The sequence below is a fragment of the Mollisia scopiformis genome, assembly GCF_001500285.1.
Source record: "Mollisia scopiformis unplaced genomic scaffold LY89scaffold_25, whole genome shotgun sequence".
In the NCBI taxonomy this organism is placed as follows: domain Eukaryota; kingdom Fungi; phylum Ascomycota; class Leotiomycetes; order Helotiales; family Mollisiaceae; genus Mollisia; species Mollisia scopiformis.
Window position 1 is genome coordinate 336,806 of NW_017263605.1, and position 19,511 is coordinate 356,316.

The 19,511-nt window shown below is 46.3% G+C and overlaps 6 protein-coding genes across 6 annotated transcripts; 5 read left to right on the forward strand and 1 right to left on the reverse strand.

The window, feature by feature from the left end:
- Positions 1–525: 525 nt before the first annotated feature.
- On the reverse strand, positions 526–3,006 carry LY89DRAFT_710511 (MFS general substrate transporter; the record flags this gene model as incomplete). Its single annotated transcript, XM_018217832.1, has 5 exons — positions 526–1,345; positions 1,466–1,554; positions 1,609–1,940; positions 1,989–2,501; positions 2,975–3,006. 5 exons carry the CDS (start codon positions 3,004–3,006, stop codon positions 584–586), a joined length of 1,728 nt encoding a protein of 575 aa, XP_018065074.1. The 3' UTR covers positions 526–583.
- A 1,503-nt stretch (positions 3,007–4,509) lies between these two features.
- LY89DRAFT_249621 (uncharacterized protein) lies at positions 4,510–5,278 on the forward strand. The gene has a single exon (XM_018206180.1). It carries the CDS (start codon positions 4,635–4,637, stop codon positions 5,088–5,090), a length of 456 nt encoding a protein of 151 aa, XP_018065075.1. The 5' UTR covers positions 4,510–4,634; the 3' UTR covers positions 5,091–5,278.
- A 696-nt stretch (positions 5,279–5,974) lies between these two features.
- LY89DRAFT_626259 (uncharacterized protein) lies at positions 5,975–8,027 on the forward strand. The gene is made up of 2 exons (XM_018211101.1): positions 5,975–6,090; positions 6,139–8,027. Exons 1-2 carry the CDS (start codon positions 6,032–6,034, stop codon positions 7,943–7,945), a joined length of 1,866 nt encoding a protein of 621 aa, XP_018065076.1. The 5' UTR covers positions 5,975–6,031; the 3' UTR covers positions 7,946–8,027.
- Positions 8,028–9,398: 1,371 nt separating this feature from the next.
- LY89DRAFT_787116 (uncharacterized protein) lies at positions 9,399–11,530 on the forward strand (the record flags this gene model as incomplete). The annotated part of the gene is made up of 2 exons (XM_018223041.1): positions 9,399–11,395; positions 11,446–11,530. The coding sequence occupies 2 exons, from the start codon at positions 9,399–9,401 to the stop codon at positions 11,528–11,530; spliced, it is 2,082 nt and encodes a 693-aa protein (XP_018065077.1).
- A 375-nt stretch (positions 11,531–11,905) lies between these two features.
- LY89DRAFT_655516 (tryptophan synthase beta subunit-like PLP-dependent enzyme) lies at positions 11,906–13,182 on the forward strand. Its single transcript, XM_018212347.1, has 2 exons — positions 11,906–12,540; positions 12,591–13,182. Exons 1-2 carry the CDS (start codon positions 11,932–11,934, stop codon positions 13,134–13,136), a joined length of 1,155 nt encoding a protein of 384 aa, XP_018065078.1. The 5' UTR covers positions 11,906–11,931; the 3' UTR covers positions 13,137–13,182.
- A 3,408-nt stretch (positions 13,183–16,590) lies between these two features.
- Positions 16,591–18,895, forward strand: LY89DRAFT_739719 (uncharacterized protein; the record flags this gene model as incomplete). The annotated part of the gene is made up of 2 exons (XM_018220493.1): positions 16,591–18,333; positions 18,392–18,895. The coding sequence occupies 2 exons, from the start codon at positions 16,591–16,593 to the stop codon at positions 18,893–18,895; spliced, it is 2,247 nt and encodes a 748-aa protein (XP_018065079.1).
- Positions 18,896–19,511: the final 616 nt, after the last annotated feature.

A 19,511-nucleotide genomic window follows, 5' to 3' on the forward strand; every position in this document is an offset into this window, starting at 1 on the left:
GAAGGATGAAGCGCAAGAATTTCGTATTTGAGGTTACAGCCCACTTAGCGAGATCAGCGGGCGCTAGTGTGTTTTGACTGCCGGGCAGAGCAAGTGCCTGGCCAGCGAACATTTACTCCTTGTCGTCCTTATTTGTTACCAAAGTGGGTTCTGTTTATGTGGCAGATCATGTTTGTGTGTGAACTTAGCCCTAACTTATAATTACACTTTTTCTTTATGCAGCTGAATGTGCTTTGAAAATTTGTCATTGGCTGAGCCACCTTTCGGCTGAGACCGAGCCTTGTTTTGTTGATAAGGCTGAGCTGACTAGGCTGACAAGTGAGGATTATATTCATTTCTGTGAGAACAGCTTCGACATAGTGATATAATAGTGGTCTGAGACACCGTATCTCTCAAGTCATACGATGCTCAAATTTGTATAGAGCTGATACTTCGCGAATAGAGCTGGGGTAGTGCTCAAAGAATGCACTGCTGCTCAGTGGCCTAGGCCTTTGTCTCACGATAGGCGAGTCTTGTCAAGAATGCCAGAGGCACAATATTTGCATTATATATCTATTATTTTTAGGATCATCGTACTCTCCTTTCAAACCTTCTCGTGTGTGATATTCACAGCTTCTTTCTCCACATCACCGTTCTGCCCACCATTCACCGCCAACTCTTCTCCTTTTTCAATAGCCATCCTTCGGTCTCTTCTCCTAGCTGCATCATCTTGCTTCTTTTGCCTCCTTTCTTGATCCTCTCTCAACCGCTTGATAAGTGGACTCTTGGCTCTGATCTTGGCGCCCCATTTGTAGAACACAAATGGAATGGGAATCAATGCAACTTGTATAAGCCCTAGCAAAGTCCCAGCCCACTGTGGACTCATTGCAGAATACATTGCTGGACCAGCCAGAGGGAGTGTTCCACCGATGAATGATCGAACGACAGCATTTCCAGCAAGTGCCGAGGCTGCGTAGATACCATAGGACCCAGCAAGGTAATTGGAAGCGTAGATGAAGACCAAACAGTTGCCAGCTCCAAATGGAACGCCTGCCAGGATAGGCCAGATCCAGTGAATGGTAATCGGTACAGAAGTCCAACTGAACCAAAGCTGGCCGATCGGACACAAGAATGAGGCAAAGCAAACAATGCTGATGGACGCTTCTGGTGGTACTCGACCAGTCTCGGGGTCTTTATCGTGCCTATTGACGATTCGTCTGGCGAGAGGTTCCGTCACAATCGCAATCATCGTGCCGACTCCAATTCCGACGAAAGCAAGACCAGTATCTCCGAGAGACCAGCCGCGTAGGCCGGTATAGATTAAAGGATATGCAACGAAGCAAAGGTAAAGGATACCATAAATGATCTGGAAGACAAAATTAGCTCTCGGCTATCGCCTCTAAAAGGTACTTTGGAGCTTGCTTGTTACAAGGAAGCACAAGCTGCCAAGACCTCGGTTAAGGTTTAACGAAGGGGTGAGACGTACAGCTATATAAGCATTCCAGAACCACAGGATTGGTTCCGTAAATGAAAGTATAAATGGCCTAGACAGATTGACCTTGAGAATTTGGGTACCTATATCAGTCCAAACGTCAGTCCGGTTCTTCCATCAACGAAGTGTCAACATACGACTCAGTTTTTGGTCATATCGACACCACCATCTATCATCTCCAGTTTCTGCTCTCATCTTTGCTGCCTTTTGCTGTAGTATTTTCGGGGCATATGTCTCTTTGAAACAAGAAAGATAGATCCAACCGACTCCAGAGAGGATCATCACAAGCCAATTGGTCCAACGCCAACCCAAATATTCCGCTGCGAAGCCTCCTATCAATGGACCTGTCACCGGTCCATTCATAGGCGCTATACTCCATACACTGAACGCGAGTGCTCGGTATTGTTCCGTTACGATATCGCTGACCGTGCCTGGGGCATTCGAAATCATGGCAGAGCCAAAGAAAGCTCTGTATTTATGTAAGTTTGCACTTCATCATAACAGAAAAGGAGCTTACCCAAAGAAGCGAACAATGAGAACTTCGGGAAGGGAAGTAGCAAGAGCGCAAGGCAGCACTAGTAAGCAGTACAGCGCAAGACTGCCAATGTAGATAGGTCTCCGTCCATAGATCTCACTCAATGGTGCTAAGATTAAACTCCCAACAGCGAGACCGAGCAGGTACGTTGTGACTCCGAGAGTGGTAATTGGCTCGCTGGTCTCATTGAATTGCTTCATCATACCGGGCATGCTCGATGTGTAAGAAGTGCTGTATAGAACAACGGTCCATGTTGCATAGCTGACTGCTCCAATGAGCATACCACGATACCACAGAGGCCAGTTTCGAGGGTCCTCGGGATCATCTGGGGCGAAGTCAACTTCGAAGGAAGGTATCCTCGATCCAGTGGTTGCTACTGATGCCCCAGTTTTAGTATATGTTATCTCTGGACGAGCCAAATGTTCAGCATCAGTCTCTAGATCTGGCGTCAAAGCTCGTTCTAAGGGTGATAGTGGATCGGTGTCGATTGTATCTCTTGAGCCGTTTGAGTGAGCAGTATGAGAAGGCGAGGTCGTTGTAGTGTGTCCATCTTTCTCAGGATCATCGATCAGGTGAGAGTCATGGTCGTGAGCTGGATGTGCGCTGGGATCTATTTGAGGATAACTCTCTTTCTCAAAATCTCCCATCGGTGCCATCTTTGTTAGGGTCTGTCTTGCAAATTGTCCGAAAATCGCGTCGGATTGGGGAAGTTTCTCCCTTCAACTCGGTTTAACTCTACGCCGAGGCTTTCGGCAACTCAAGATGATGTGATTTCGAGGGTATTGATTACAAGGGGATAAAAAAACTCTCACTATGGAGAAGGGCAAAGTTGTACAAGAATGACTTCAAAGATGTGCTGCCATACTCAAAATCTAGATCTCAGGAAGAATGAAAATAAGAATTATTGAAAAATGGGAAGAGGAGTGAGTCGGTATCGGAGATAGTGGAGCGCGAAATGACAAACCCACTTCAAGCCCTTCTGTTGCCCCTGCAAAGACATGATTGCCCCCATGGATGGATAGTGCAGCAGCGGGAGGTATTCCGCGAGCATACGGCCTGAACGAAACCGATGAGACATCCAGATCCAGACGCCATCCCGTTATTGTTTTGACGGCCAAGCTAAAGCGCACCATCTTAGACTGACAGAAGTAGTGCAGATATGTTTCATCGTTCCGAGAGATAGACTTTCATTCGGTAGTCTTGCCCTCTTTTCTCACCGCCCTTGAGACTTCGAAAAGATCTCCATTCTTGAAAAGTTCCGGAGGCAAAAACAGCCAGGGACTGCGGGGTGAAGCGGTGTGGCAGAAGATTAGGGCTGCATAAGAGGGACATAAAATGCGGCCTCATAGTTTGAGGCGTAAAGTTGGCAATGTTTGAGTGCAAGCCGGTGCCGTGATTCCCGTCTTGGCCAGCTACTCTCCGATTGCGCTTGACTGACTCTGGCTACCCTTCTAGACAGCCTGACAGCACCTGGTGAGCGTAAGTGGGCGACGGAAGCCTCAGAAAAGACAATCCTCTTTAGCGGATGTTGGTGAGTATTGTCGTCCCAGATGTATCCAGAGTTACACGGATCATAACAGCATATGCGTGTTCCTGCTGGATAAAGTCAGCTCGTGTTCCGAAATTCGGGAATACGACAGAAAAGGGTCATCTTTCTGCGAGAGGAATAAAGTTTTTCCGTTGCCGATATACATGATCTCCAATGCAATGCCCAAGTGGGTTTAGACTTTCTGCGCAAAATGTAATCTAGTCAATCTCATTCGATAAATCATTCATTGGTCCTTGAGAGTTCAGATGGAGAAAAGACCTGAGGATCGTCAGGGTGTCTTCACGTGACCCAACTATACTGAGCCTCCCACATTGTTTCCTGGGCCAAGACGACAGCATAGGCCAGTTAAGTACATGATATGATCAAGTTATGGCTTAGATGGGCTACTTCGAAGCTTTTAAGTGTGGGCTTGTTCAGCATGACCTCAGCAGAATACCCGTAGAGCATGCAAAGTATATCATGTTCAAACTTCACTACGTCCTGTTTGTTCATGTGAGTTCAGTGCACTTTTAGTCAGTTTATCAGTGCTTCCGAGTAGTAGCACGTATCTTTGACTTCGTCACTCGACAGATCATAAGAGGTAAGAAGCAATGATTCATTCACAAGTGCAGTTTTCTGGCAATTAGAGTTCGTGACTCCATCCATCTTTCACCTGAACTAGGATGTAATGATTCACAAAGGCAAACTGATCCTGCGACTGACTTCTGACTCCCACTGTGTTTGCATAAAAAGAACGATCGTACCACTCGAACGAGTCGACCCTTTCCCTTCGACACAGCAACAACGACTTTCAGTATTAGTCCACCCAGCTCAAGTCATTCCTTTTTAGTCTGAGCGAATAGTAAACTAGCAGACATTGGGTAGAAGTCTCACTTAGTATCTTCACTTTGACCTTCCACAATTCAAACAGCATCATCCATCAACAAGTCTGGACATTTGTTGTAGAATCAAGTCACAGTCTCCTACACATATTCATCCTCCAGTCAGACTATTGGTGCTTCCAGCAAGGTCCAAGACCGAAGTAAGTCGTATCTTCCACTCATGCTCTCAGTGTCAGATACTAGCTAGAAGTCCGAACAATGCTGACGCATCGAAGATACTATACACCAGCAAGACTCTCTAGCAAACCCATCAAACTCCGCTTCGAGATGGCCAACTCTCGGATCTTGTCCGCATTCACGGTCTTTATAGCTGTCTTCCTCACTTACCTGACGCCAACACTTGCCCTAGCCACTGACCCAAAAACTGGTGAAATCATCTGCATCCCGACAAACAACCCAAACATTTGCCAAGCACGAGTCACCATTTACTACGAAAATGGAGCTTGGCCATATTACTCTAATGCCGACTACCCCTACAATAACCACAAGTATCCTGACAACTACTATGATGTCTGGATCGATGTCTTCGACCCGGTTTGCATCCATCTTGGAATTGCTGTTGGTGGCCAAAATAGTATGTATAACCCTTTCTGGCTAATTTCTGGTTCTCATGCTGATTCTGTGTACCAAAGGTCATATCTCCGTCGATTCTGAGCTACCATGGACCGTGGAAATGGACCTACCACTCGGCTATGCAAGATGGGATGAGACGACGGGTTGGTATGCTGGTCACCAACTCTGGCCAAGTAACAATGTCGTCACCTACCTGGACCCTTTCACGCCGACACCTTGGGGAGGAATGACGACTGCCCTGTACGGATTTCCTTGCTAGAGGCTATCTGACCGCACACAACGCCTACACGTGGTGATCAATTGGGTTGCAAGTCACTGTTTGGCTAATATAGAAAGAGCATTTGTTGCCTGAGCTTTCTCGTTTCTTTGTCGCATGGCATTTCGAAGGACTATAAAATATGTATTATGTAGCTACTGGCTTTTGTTTGAAAGTCTCCTCGGCATGATATACTCAGGACTTATAAGAGATAAGTCGGAGGCGGGCAAATGCTCACTCTGCTCAATGTTGCTCGATGAACAATGTCAGTACATTGACATGCTTCACTTGATGATATGCGGAGACTGATAACAGTCTTCTCTTTTGCGAGACATCTGTCACGGAAACTAAGATTGAAAAGATTTGCAGACGAACATTTTCATGTATGAAGAACGAAAGTGATCACACAGCATGAGATCAGAGAGCCAGTGCAGACTCCCCAATAGCAGGCTTCGTGAGATGGCACATAGGTACTTGGATCCATTGCCCAAGCTTGAATGACTTGGTACTGAGAAAGTAATGCCACTGCATGCACTTGATTTGCCGAAACAAATACTTGAGAAGTGAGACTCACCTCTATCCAGTCGAACACGCCACCTAAGATGCGAGAAGAAGACATTGGGTTGTTCAGCCGCTAGTGGACCAAGGTTTTTCCGATACCGACAAATCGCGACCTTCTTGCTTCACGCGCCTGTGTACAACAAAAGCAAGTCAACACACCATTCTGATTCTCAGTTGGGTTCAGCTTGCCGACTTCTCCGCCAAGATGGCGTCGAACATATTTACTCCAAGAGTAATAAAGAGTCCCCAGAACGTTCAATTAAGGTGAGCAATTCCTCTGGTGGTGGTCATAGCTAATGTATGCCTGGAAAGTTTCGAACTACCGCACCGAATACACACTGCGAAGATCTACCCTTTACAATCTTCTAATGGCTCCACTGTCATCCTCTATGGACACGAAAATGGAGTGAAAATTGTTTGGAGAGGTGGCAGACCATTCAAGTCTAAACAACCTACCCCAGCACCTTCGCAGAAAGCAAACGGCGGAGGAGCTATCATATCCCTCGATTCTGATGATGAAGGCGACTCCTCTAGAACATTCGACGATAAACCCGAGTTTGAGGACGAAGAAGAAGAGCTGAATCCTTTACGGCCATATCCATCCACATTACAGGTGCTGGATCTTTGCTTTAACACCGATGTCCTCCACCTTGCGGTCTTACCCTCTTCGGTCCTGCGAGCAGATGGGCCATCATGGCGTGGACTGGAATCACTTAAGCAAAGACTAGTCTTCACTGCAGCATGTGCCGATAATACTGTTCGTCTCGTCACCCTACCACTGACACCACCGTCGCCGGCAAGCAAAGCACGTTCTGAGCTCCGGAACGACTTCACATCGGCCAGCGCTGGCAAAGGAAAATGGGGCGAGACTGTGACATTTCTAAGTGGTCATCAGAAACCCTCTGATGGAATCTCAATGACGGCGGATCCTGTTGGCGGACCAGGCACTTTGGTGAAGTCTGCCTCGCCACAGTCCTCTACAGAACCGCATCTGGTTGTCGCATCACATTCTCGAGAAGTGACAGGACTTCTGCGCCTTTATCAGATTCCCATAAAATCACAACAGAGCCATATAGAGCCTTTTCAGTCAATATACCTCTCGGCTCCAGCCAAAGCCATCTCGTTCAATCCAGCGCTTTCAGGTGAATATTCGAGTCGATTGCTGGTTGCAGATTCAGTTGGAGCATGTAGGATATACGACTACAAGCTTCTTATAAAGACAGCTGAAGAGGCATCCGAGATACCACTCGCCGAGCAGGGTACCTGGCTTTTATCACTCTATACTGGCTTCCCAAAAAGCGATTCACAAACATCACACACTGGCGCACACGCAGGCTTTGGTCGTAAATCGATAGTCGATGCACAGTGGGTCTCTGGTGGAAAGGCTATTCTTGTTCTTATGGCGGATGGAGAATGGGCGATTTGGGATGTGGAAGGATCAGGGCCGAACGCATCGCAAGGTATTCTTGGCCGACAAGGTGTCAAGGGCGGGTCCAAGTCAGGATACAGTCTCACAGGATACCTCGATGGTGCAATGAAGTCACGCTCTTCAGGGCCACCCCAGATGTCTACCTCTAAATTTGCGCCCATGACGCCTGGTACTCGCAAAACAGCCGAACCGTTTAGTGGGCGGAGTTCAGATGTATCAATTTGTGGTCAAATTTCAGTCATGGATATGCCTGTCTCTTCACCAACTAGTCCTCCTGAAGAGTCGATCCTGTTTTGGTTTGGAGAAACATACGCTGTGATTCCTAGCCTGGCGAAGTACTGGTCGGCACACAAGAATGGTGGTTCGGGCAATCTCTTCACTGGACCATCCGGTGCTCGAATGATCAAGATTGAGAACATCGACCTACAAGGCGAGCGTTGCTCAGGCGTTGAACAGATACCAAGAAACGCTCCATCCTCTAGCCTTGCAACAGATATCCTAGTTCTGGCCGAACATCGCTTCACGATATTGACGACAGGCAAGCAATCGAAGCCAAGTACAGTTCCTAAGCCAGAAACTCGACTGGTCCTGGCAGAGAAGGCGACCAATGGTGGAGAGCTAGATGTCATCGGCATTGAACAAGCATTGACGAGAATGGAGAACAGTGCATCGAGGAGGAAGCTCTTCTAATTATGATAGGATGCGACGTGTTGCTTACGATGTACAATGATACCCAAAAATGAAAGGCGACTACCAGCTAGCGCCATTGTCCAATTTCAACCTAATCCCAATCACAAGCGGAGGTGTTTACTTGCCTTAGGTTCTTCTTTCCTTATACCTTCTTTTCTTATGCATTAGCACATAATTCGCGCGGCCAGGTGGAGTACAAGGCGAGATCAATCCTTGAAGCTCTGTATTCCATGCGAGACATTAAACCTCGAAGGAGGCAAATTGCTGTACCTGCGTCAATGCCAAGGCTAGAACGTGTGGAGGCGCTTTGAGGCGGTTTTTTATTACCACCAATCTCTGATAGCGTGTTTATCCCAAGGGAGGGCTCGTGATCGTGGTTTGGTGGCTTATAACGACTGCTACATGACTTTGCTCCTGTTTTTTGTGCTCGATTTGATGCTTGGCGGTGAGAGGTGCAGAAGCCTGCTCCCTGCTAACTCGAAAATCTTCAAGTGTTGAATTTGTTGGAATGTAAATTTCCGTGCTGAATGTGGGATTTTGTTGCATGTCGAGATCGAGATAAGATACCGGAGTTTGAGCTTGGATTGTTGCTCGTCAAGATCTTGATAAGATATCAATCCTTGAAAATCGGTTTGTGTCGAGATTTCTATTAATAGACCAGACATGGAGTTTTGGTTTTGTTATACTGCCAAATCATGAAAATCGTTCTGAACATTAAAGTTCATGAAGTCTTGTCACAGATTTTATGGGCAAGGTGAAAAGTGGACGAGCTGGCCACTGGGCCCCGCCCTCCCCCAATAAACACACTTTCATACCTTCAAATCCTCTCAAGCGCAAACATTTGTTCATCTCTCTTCCAACCTCAAAGTTTCGAAGACAATGAAATTATGCTTCTAACTACAAAAGGTCATTAGCTGAGTAATGGCATGCCTGCGACATGCAACAAACACATTCATGTTGGTCGATTAGCTCATCTCGCAGCACACTTCAACCAATCTCACACATTTGAAAGACAATGAAAACAATTGTCATTTACCTTAATGGTCTAGTATAGGACTGAAATCGTGTAGTGAAATGTTAGTGCCGGGAACGAACCAGATGTGGGGCGGTGAGTTAAACTGGATAGAGGTAGGATACCATTATTTTGTTCGAAATGGACTGTTGTGTGGTCTGAATTCGAATTGGAGCATTTCTTTGCGTCGCACTCTCACTTCGAGTATTTTTGTTTGATATCAAAAAGTGCAACACTGATTCCGCAGAAAAGTTTACACTTCGCTGCACTTTGGTATACTTCTTTCAATCCGTCCATGAGTAAATCCTATTTACTGTCAAAACAAGCCCTTTAGATTTCTGAGATCTTTTTTCGAATAGAACAGACAACAAGCAAACGCTTTCGACGACAACATTCTCTATTCACGTCGTTGAGCACGTCAAAAGATTCAAGCTCGTCGCCATGACTCCTCCTAGCTTGTTGCCCGCTCAAAGTTTCGAGCTTACATCAGAACTCGAAATGGCAGTCTCTGATTCCATACTTACTCCATTCGTAACTCCAAGTGCAACAGAACGCCAGGAGATGTTAGAAGCTGGGCGTATCACGCCTCAGAAACGTCATCTCGTGCACTCTTCTCAAGATGGCTCAGTACAATCTTCGAAAAAAGCTCCCACGCGTTGGGAAGTCTGCACCCCCTTCTTTCAGATACCCGTTTTCGAGGAAGGCGAGGAACTTACTTCATGGGAAGAAGATTCTCAAATCGAAGAGGCTGCCGAAAAGCAAGGAAAAGTCGAAATCGCCGCGCCAACACCGCAAACTGTGACTCTCGACCTTTGCTTCCATGTTCAGGATCCCGACGATGAGTACGAGAATTTGGACAGCTTCCAATGCCGTGCTTGTGGGTGGAGCAAGGCAAGCGACATTGATCTCCACAACGACTCAGATTCTACCTCTTCTTTAGACTCGGCTACCGAGCAACTTCTACTCGAGCTGGAACAGCCGATAAGAAATAGAGACGACGAGGCAACAGACTCAAACCCAAACAAAAAGGGATCCAATGTCCACTGGCGCTCCGACTCTCAACTGACCTCTACGCGTCTTTTTGAATCGACAAGCTCCGAAGAAACGAGAAACAGCCAGCTGAGAAACGCTCTCCAACAAATTCCTGACTTAGGATGTCTCGGACAAGCAAGTCTCAAAGGAATAGTATCAATGTTACCAACATCACACAGCTCTATCCTCTTAGACGAAGCATTCGCCGCCGCTCGCCAAAAAGAACCTCCCTGCCTTCCCTCGTTTATGGGCAGAATACCCACCACCTACGAAGACGAGGAAGACGACCTAGACATGGATTCCGTTCCCCTCATATCCTCACATCGCACTACTTCTCCTAAACCTATGTCTCCTCTCCAACAAAAGACCTACCAAATCCTCGCCGAGGTCCTGGACCATCATTCCTCGGCCGTCATCCTTTGCACTCATTGCCAAACCCTCCACTCCATGACAACTCACCCACGCTCCTGCCCCTCAAACACCAAACTCAGCATCTACCCCAAGCTCTTCTTCCGCCCCATCACCTTCCGCCGAGCGCAAAAAGCGATGAAATACTACCGCGCCGGCGACACCTCGTCCTGTGTGCGTCGTGCCGGGCTGCAGTTCTCTCGATCTGATAAAGTGATAGAATACGAGCAAGAACTTGGCGAAGGGGAAAATTTCCAACAGCCGTGGTGGGGCGCTTTTGGTGTTGCCACCAAATTCTACGTGGCCGAGGGGTGTTTGAAGGGTAGAGAGAGGTTGATGTATCGCACGCAGCATTTTTGGTTTTTGAAAGAGACGAAAAGGAATTGTTGGCGTGCGATCAAGGCGTTGGAGGCCGAGGTTAGGACTAGAGGGGGTGGCAATAGTCTTTGTAAACTTTGTCAGCATGTCGATGGTGCGTTTTGGAATTTTGATGATCCGGGGAAGTATGCGGGTGTGAGAAGGTGTGAGGAGTGCGCTTTGGAGTGGGAGGTTAATATTGGTGATGTTTTTGCGAAGGAGTTGGAGGAGGAGGGAATGTTGGATTCTAGTTCCAGAGTCTTGAAGAAGAAGGAAGGGGAGGAGAGGAAGAGAAGTGAGATAAAGGGAATCTTGCTTGTGCTGACTTGTTGGCGCGATTTGGGCATGTGTAAAAGTGTTTTGGATCCGAGATGGAAAGCACATTTCCCGGAATGTCAGACCAAGATCCTTGACAAACAGGCCGAGATGACATGGAGAAATGAAGAAAACGAGGAATCAGCCCAAGATTGGAAACTTGGCGGTATCAAAAGGGCATTTGAAAGCATAGACGGCTATGCTGGCGAAGATGAAGAAAAAGAAGGAGATTTGAAGTGGTCCCTTGAGGAATTCATGGGATGTAGACTGAAGACCTTATTCAAGCGGAAAAGGTGTGACGGACAGGTTCTCAAAGTCAGGTTTTGGTGAGATAATCAACTCCTCTATCTTTGACAAATTCTAATTGAAGTGGCAGTGACCTAGCAAGGATACCCCCAAACACTCCAAGCAAGCTCTGCCTCGCAGTGAAAGCCATTGGTAGCTTCTTTGGAGGTTCATAATGTGTTGAGATCGAGGAATTCTCCAGTTCCAGGACGGAGGTAGCTGCCATTGGTAAAGAATATATAGGACTAAATTGCAACCAGATTTGTTACTCTTCCGACTGTGATATTCAAGCTTCAGTGCTGCACGTGTTAGTTGAACTTGACTCTATCAATATCATTTCCACTTTCGTTGTCTCAAAGTTACATCTTCTCTGCGGAGAGGGAATGATGTGTTACGTCGGAACGATTTTCACACCTTCCAGGTGAAGAGACGGAACGCTCTAATGTTTGATTGGCTCAAAGACATTCCATTCGAATGCAGAGTATGTAAGCGTACCCCCACACTATGGTCTCGAGATGTACAACCTCACTTCAACCTTTCAGCCTCCTGCTAATGTCTATCACGACTTCCTCACGTCATGGAAATCTCCAAACCCGCCCCTCGCCGCTCCATATACCACAATCCTCTCGCAAAATCCTACACCGCACCACTAACCAAAGACAACTCCACCTCCATCAAAGCCTTCTACGCATCTCTCCCAAACTACGCACCAACCCGCCTCGTGCCTCTCTCAGACCTTGCAAGCGAGCTCGGGATCAAAGGAATTTACATCAAAGCCGAGACCTCCCGGCTCGGACTTCCCTCTTTCAAACTTCTAGGAGCCTCCTGGGCTGTACGACAAGCGATAATCCATCACGCAAATCTTCCCTCATCTTCCTCTCTAGATGACCTAAGAGGCGCCGTCCAAAAACACGATATCAAATTCTGTGCTGCCACAGACGGGAACCATGGCCGCTCAGTAGCATTCATGGGCCGCTTACTCGGCGTCAACGAAACGAAAGTCTTCGTCCCAAGGGGTCTGGATGAAAGAATCATAGCTTCCATAGCCGATGAGGGAGCGAACGTCGTTGTTGCTGATGGAAATTACGATGAGACTGTTCAGACAGCTCATCGGTTTGCAGAGCAGAATGAGGACTTTATGCTCATTGAAGCCGTCGCTTATACAGGATATGAAGATATTCCCCGAGTATGCATGACTTCCATTTCAAGTCCCGTGAAATGCTAATTTGCATTAAGTGGGCTGTCGAGGGATACACAACTATGCTCCATGAAATCGACGCTCAGTTACAACTCCTCGGGCAGGAAGCAAGTATGATAATAGCCCCTGTCGGCGTAGGCTCGCTTACGCAGGCTATCATCCAATACTATAAATCTCCCAACAAAACATCTCCGTCTCTGGTGATCATGACAGTTGAGCCTGACACAGCAGCTACGTTGCACAAAAGTCTCAAAGCGGGCGAATCTCTCTCCATAACAACCAGTCCAACGATAATGGCTGGCTTGGAGTGTGGTACGCTGTCAAGTATTGCTTGGCCTTTACTCAAACAGGGCGTCGATATCAGCGCCACGATCTCCGACTGGGAATGTCATCAAGCTATCCTGGATCTCGCTGAGAATGATGTGGAAGCAGGTCCCTGTGGGGCTGCTGCTCTTGCTGGACTGAGAAGACTAGCTTCCGAGGAGGTTCTAAACAATGACTCAGTGGTTGTTTGCATCTGTACGGAAGGAACCCGACCTTATGAAATCCCTACCCGAATCGAGGATCCGAACCTCTGTCTTTAGGAGACATTGATAGATATTTTTCAATAAGTTATTTATTAATTCACATAAAATAGCTTGTTCCTACATTATTCGCCTGCAAAGTGTGGCGAGCTAGTCGTACTTCTTTCTCCTTCCTTTTTAACACGTTCACTTATTAGTTCACCATAGAATGGTTCTTGCATTTTCTTGAAAAGTACTTTTGGATAACTTTTGTAAACCATGCGCATAGGACCAACGATCAATCCTTTAGATTATGTGTGATTCCCGAGCAACTTCTCATCCCCGGAGATGCACCTCTGTTTCCCCCATCTATGCCCAACGCATGAACAGGTCGGACATCACATCGCACAAGAGTGTCTTCTCCAACGCAATGTCATCGTCATCGTCATCGTCTTCGCCGAAGTCCTCCAATTCTTGGGCAGCCTCAGCGGCTAACCATGCCAGAGCAAGCATCACCTTCCAGCGTGATTCGTTGAGACGAGCGGTGTGAACGGCTAGGAGAAGGCCGATGATGCCAACACGGGTCGAGTAGGCGTTCTCAGTAACGTTGTTGAGGCCAGATGTCCATACATCGACAACACGGGGGACCACATCGCCGACGAACCGAGTCCGATCATGAGATCTAGTGGCGGGGTCCTAAGCGAGAATTAGCATGAGTTCTGAAAAAAGGGGAGTGAAATTCCGGCTAATCTCGCGTAGAAAAAAGTGAATAGCAGGGTGGAAAGGGGCAACTTACTATCTCGTCTAAGTAGTCGAGGAAGATACGGACAGACAGTCTGAGAGCGGAAAGTGTGGACATGGTGACCGTCTTTGTTGGTAGATGTGAGGCTCTTGATAGAGGAGATTGTTTTGTTGTTGAGGAAAGAAAGAAAGAAAAGAAGAGAAAGAGGAAGCATTATTTATATTGCAAGAGCACGACTAGCCCGCAAAACTTTGCGGGTGAATGATGCAGGAACGAGCTGTTCTATGGTGAACTAATAAGTGAACTTATAAAAAACAAAAGGAAAACATGGGAGATATTTCTTATTATGGCAGGAGCACGACCAGCCCGCAAGCCTTGCGGGCTTTGCGGGCAAATAATGCCGAAACCATTTAGTGAACTAGTAAGTGGACTTATAAAGAATAGGAAAATATAAGAGATATTTCTTATTATGGCAAGAGCACGATTAGCCCGCGAAACTTTGCGGGTAACTAATGCAAGAACAATTTATTCTATATAAAATTTATAAGTGAATTTATCAAAAAAAAAGAAAAAAAAGAAAAAAGAGAGATGTTTCATATTATAATTAGAGTACGACTCCCTTGCCACACTTTGCGGGCGAATAATGTAAAAACAAGCTATTTTGTATAAAATTAATAAATAAGTTTATTAAAAAGAAAAGAAAAGTTTTTCATCATAGCAAGAGCACGACTAGCCTGCGAAAGTTTGCGGGTACATAATGCAAGAATAACTTATGAAACTTTGCGGGTACATAATATAGGAACTATTTTATGTAATATTAATAAGTGAATTTATCAAAAAAAAAGGCGAGATATTTCTTATTATAATAAGAGTACGACTAGCTCGCTGCAATCTGTAAGCAAATAATGTAAAAATAAGCTATTTTATGTAGACTAATAAATAAATTATTGAAAAATTAAGAAATATTCTTTATTATAATAAAAGTATGACGAGCTCGCTTTACTTTGCAGGCGAATTATATAGGAACAAGTTATTCTATATTAATTAACGAATGAATTATTAAAAAGAAAAAAAGACATTTTTTATTAAAATAAAAGTACGACTAAGTTGCAATACTTTGCAGGCGAATAATGTAGGAACAAATTATTTTATGTAAATGAATAATTAAGTTTATTAAGAAGAAGAAAACCGAGAAATTCTTTCTTATAGTAAGAGCAGGACTAGCTCGCAATACTTTGCAAGCAAATAATGTAGGACCAAGCTACTAATAAATGAACTTGTTAAAAAGAAGAGAAAGTGGGAGACATTTCTCATTATGGCAGGAGCAATGCAAGAAGAGAGCCAGCTTTAATTATTCGAGAAAACCCAAACTAGAAAGTTCAGCTCTCTCGTGCCTTTGGAGATGGAAGATAAACGTGGTAGTTAAACCAATCAAAACCCAGAAGGTTCCGTCTCTTAAACTGGGTGTGAAAGTGCAAGCGTCAATGTTCCGAAGTAACACAGCATCTAATTTGGCTAATATGCAGAATATTGAGCATCAAGAAGAAGCAGCGCAGAATAACTCAAACTGACTGGGAAAGTACTGAAGATACCCCGACGAACGCGATGCTCTATGAAATGGGCTGAGACAAGTGCATCGCACGTGACTCGAGGTTAACAACGTGGAAGCTGACCCCAATGGAGGTCAAGAACTCGAGAACAACTAGTCAGACTTTGATACTCGGATTTTGTCAACTTTACAATATAGGCCCATGAGTACCTAGGTATCAAAGTATACCTCCCGAGTAGAGAAGAGACGAGGTTGATTTATGATTACATGGTGGGCCTTGGAAGCGAAGCACTAAATATAACCTTATCTAGATCTACCCCTTTCTTTTCCCCACTCTTTCAAAATCTCTTTGAAAGATTGCTCATCAAGAAATCTGGCCTCTGACCACAATCCTGTTGAAGATACCATAAGCATTCTTGCTATTCGTTCTCCTACCGATAACAAGGTGATCAAAGGGATCGCGATTACTGGCACAAGATTGGCAGGTCTAAAAGATCCTAGAAATCAACAGCTGTCAAAACGAAGCGAATTTTTTGAGCTAGGCACGGATAAAGGGGCATGAGCCTCTAAAACCTTTCCTTTGGGTTACGGCGCAGTCGGGCCAAGAACTGCTCTCTGGCTTGGCTCTCTTGGTTCGTTCCGTTAACCGATTGCTCAATTTAACAATTCTAGGATGTCAGCAAACGCGGGAACGCCTCTTCTTTGGGTCAGTGAGAACCCCTAAAATGCGTTGCAATAAGCTTAAGCATCCCGGTGTCAAATCTGATCATCGCCATTTATCGCAGGGTCCATGGCTACACTACAGCCCTAAGGTTAAACTTTGGGTCAAGATAATCGGGTGAAGCCGACGATATCTGCAACCGCTTTGCATCCCACGACAAGAATCACTGTGACTCCTCTCACGCAAAGGATTGCTTGGCAACAGAGGAGAAACGGGGGGCCACTGACGGCGGCGGCGCCACAATATTTGCATTGGGCGGCGCAGGATGTCATTTCCTCGTTTCCGAAGGTACCCGCATCCACAATTGGCCAGTCCGTCTGAAGACCATGCTCTAATACTCAACACGAGCAGCCAAGAACGGGTGGCTTTCAGGGGGTCAGCGATAAGGTGATATTGAGTCTCATCCTTTCATCAGATGCTCTTCTCGTGTTTTTCAGCTTTTGAACTTTTTGCCCCTCGTCGCATTTGCACACGTCTTTTTAGACTTCACGCTCTTTTTACCTATTCCCCAAATTATGCAATGATGGGTTTCCTTTCTAACGTGAACCTTCGCAAGGTTGCGATTGTTCTGGGTTTAATTGTTCTGATCAAAGTCCTTCTTTCATACCAAACATCTTTTCCGTTTCACGAGCATCCTTTGCCTCAATTCATTCCTTCTTATAGCGCCCCAAAAACATCACCCAAGGATTATTCAATAAAGCCGGTCGCATACATTTTCCCACAATATTATGTTTTCGAAGACAACAATAGGTTACATGGCGAGAACTTCACTGAGTGGGTGAACGTTAACAAGACTACACATAACGCATTCGATTTGGAGACGATTCGTCCTCATGAATCTATTGGGTACTACAATGGTCTGGAATTCCAAACTCGACAACGTCAAGGAAAGTTTCTGAGAGACAGTGGGTTCTATGGCGCAGCATTTCATCACTATTGGTTTGCTGGACGACCGGTGATGGACCACGTTATCCAAGCGATGCTGGAGGATGGAGAGCCCGATATACCATTTATGCTCAGCTGGGCGAACGAACCTTGGACAGCGAGGTGGGATGGTGGACACGGCGGCAAGACTCTAATCGCTCAAGATTATGGGCTGCAGCAAGCATGGAGGAAGCATTTCGACTGGCTCCTCCCATTTTTCCGTCACCCGAAGTACATCAAATCAGAAGGAAAAGTTCAATTCATGGTTTACAACCCCTCGCACATGGGCCACATTGCACCACAGATGTTTGCTGCATTCCGACAATGGGCAGTGGAGGAAGGACTTGGAGGAATGGACATCATCGAGACTCGTTGGGGCGAAGGTAGCACTCAAGGGCCTGATTCGTGGAGAGGACATCCACCAGATGCGATCAACGAATTTCAGCCTCATGCTGGTGGTCGAGACATTGCCAAATTTTCGTCCTTGGAAAGACTCTCGAGAGTCTATCATCGTGGTACCCTTGCCTGCTGGGACACCACACCCCGACATCCAATAGATGGCCAAGCAGTTTGTCTCCCTGCATGCCATCCTAAGCCTTGGCAGTATCATCTCGTAGAGATGTTCAGAAAGATCAAATCAGACCCGAACCCTATTGGAGCCGAAAACTTCTTCTTCGTTAACGCGCTAAATGAATGGGGCGAAGGCAATTCCATCGAACCAAGCGTGCAGTTTGGTGATGGTTATGGTGTAGCAATGAAGAATGCAATCGAGATTTCAGACAAAGAGCACATCTGGCCAGATTCTTCTATGAAAACCAGCGTGACACACGACGAAGAGTTGGCAACAGTCATGAATCAAACTGTTGATGTTTGCGTCCTCGTCCGCACATCTCCAGCAAATGCTGAGTCCGAGGTCTTCACTCTGTCCTCCATGCTGCGTTCTCTTCAAGCTCAAAGCAATCAGAAGTGGCGAGCGGTTGTCTTCCAGAAAGACAGATCGGAGTTTCCAAGTCTGGGAAAGATTGCTCTTCAAGCTCTTGATCCTCGGATAAAGCACGTTGTGATCCCAAACAATGTCGTCTTACCGAAAGACAGGACTGAAGGCTTCACAGCGACAGATTGGGTGCTGAAGAACCTTACAGACATCAACGAAGGATGTGCATCAGCCAAGTATTTCCTCGTGACCGATGGGCACAACACCTACGAATCAGCAGCATTCGACTCCTTGAGCACATCCACAGCAGACCTCGTAGGACTGAACTACGAATCACGCAATAACATGTGGAATCACCCCGACCTAAAGAACACAACTTGGGCCGACCGATGCGCCAGACTCGAAGACGTAAGTCTTCCCTCTCCTCCTTTCTCATCAAGAATACTAACATTGACTTTCTTTACAGCCTGCTCTCAATTTCTGCACACCCTCATCACCGACTCCAGAAGCTTTCGACTTAACAGCAACATTCATCTCCCTTCCCAAATTCCTCTCCGCGCACCTCTCACTGACCCCATCTCCCACCAACACCACGACGCCCCTTTCACCCTCGACCGACCCCTCCTTCCCACTAATCAACGACCTCATCACCAAACGCCAGTGGTCATTCGCTCGCACATCTCCAACCACCAACGCGTGCCAAACTCGGCACAACCCCACATATTCCTCTTGTCTGAAAACTGGGAATTTCTGGTTTGATAGTCCATTGTATCACGAAGTGGGGTGCTATACGACGAGCGATTTCATTGAGATTGTAGGGAAGAGGAGTCCTTATTTGACGGATGCGGATTTGGGGTTCTTTAGGGAGAGGGGGCTGTGTATGCGGTATAAGGAGGGGATGTTTGGGAATATGACGAGGGAGATGGAGCGTTTGGAGAAGGGGGAGTTGAGGAAAGCTGGGTTGAGGTAGTGGGATTGGTATTTGGTGGCATTGCGCGGCGTTTGGACGGGCTTTGGAGATTGTGTATTATTTATTGGTGTAGGAGGTAGATCTAGGATAGATCTTGTATCAAAGGTATTTAGACAGATATCGAATAGTAACAGCTAAAAGTTTTCCAAGCTCCGGGTCAGAGACCATAATCCCATTACAATGCCAAAAACACATCTCAACCATCAACTCCCAAGCCACATCATACATTAACATGGCCATCCCCTCTTTGCAACATATCTCAAGTACAAATCTCACAAGCTTTACTCCAAGGAAATGCTCCAAGCAACAATCACAAGCTTTCTTGCCGACGAAGGTCGAGGCGAACATATCATCTCTCTGACGATTGCGGGGACAGAAACGGCGATAAGGCTGAAAAGGGTTCGCTTCGAGGTGGAGCAAGACAGGAGACGCGAGGCGGGATAAAGCAAAACAACAGACGGCAATCCTGGGGTATAATGAGGATAATATGTGGGGTACGGGGACGGGACCTGCGTCTTCTTTCTGTCTTTTGGATTGTCTTTGATATGTTCACTTTTTGCAAACAGCACAAGATGCCTAGGGTAGCTTCAATTGGAGATACCATACCATACCAACT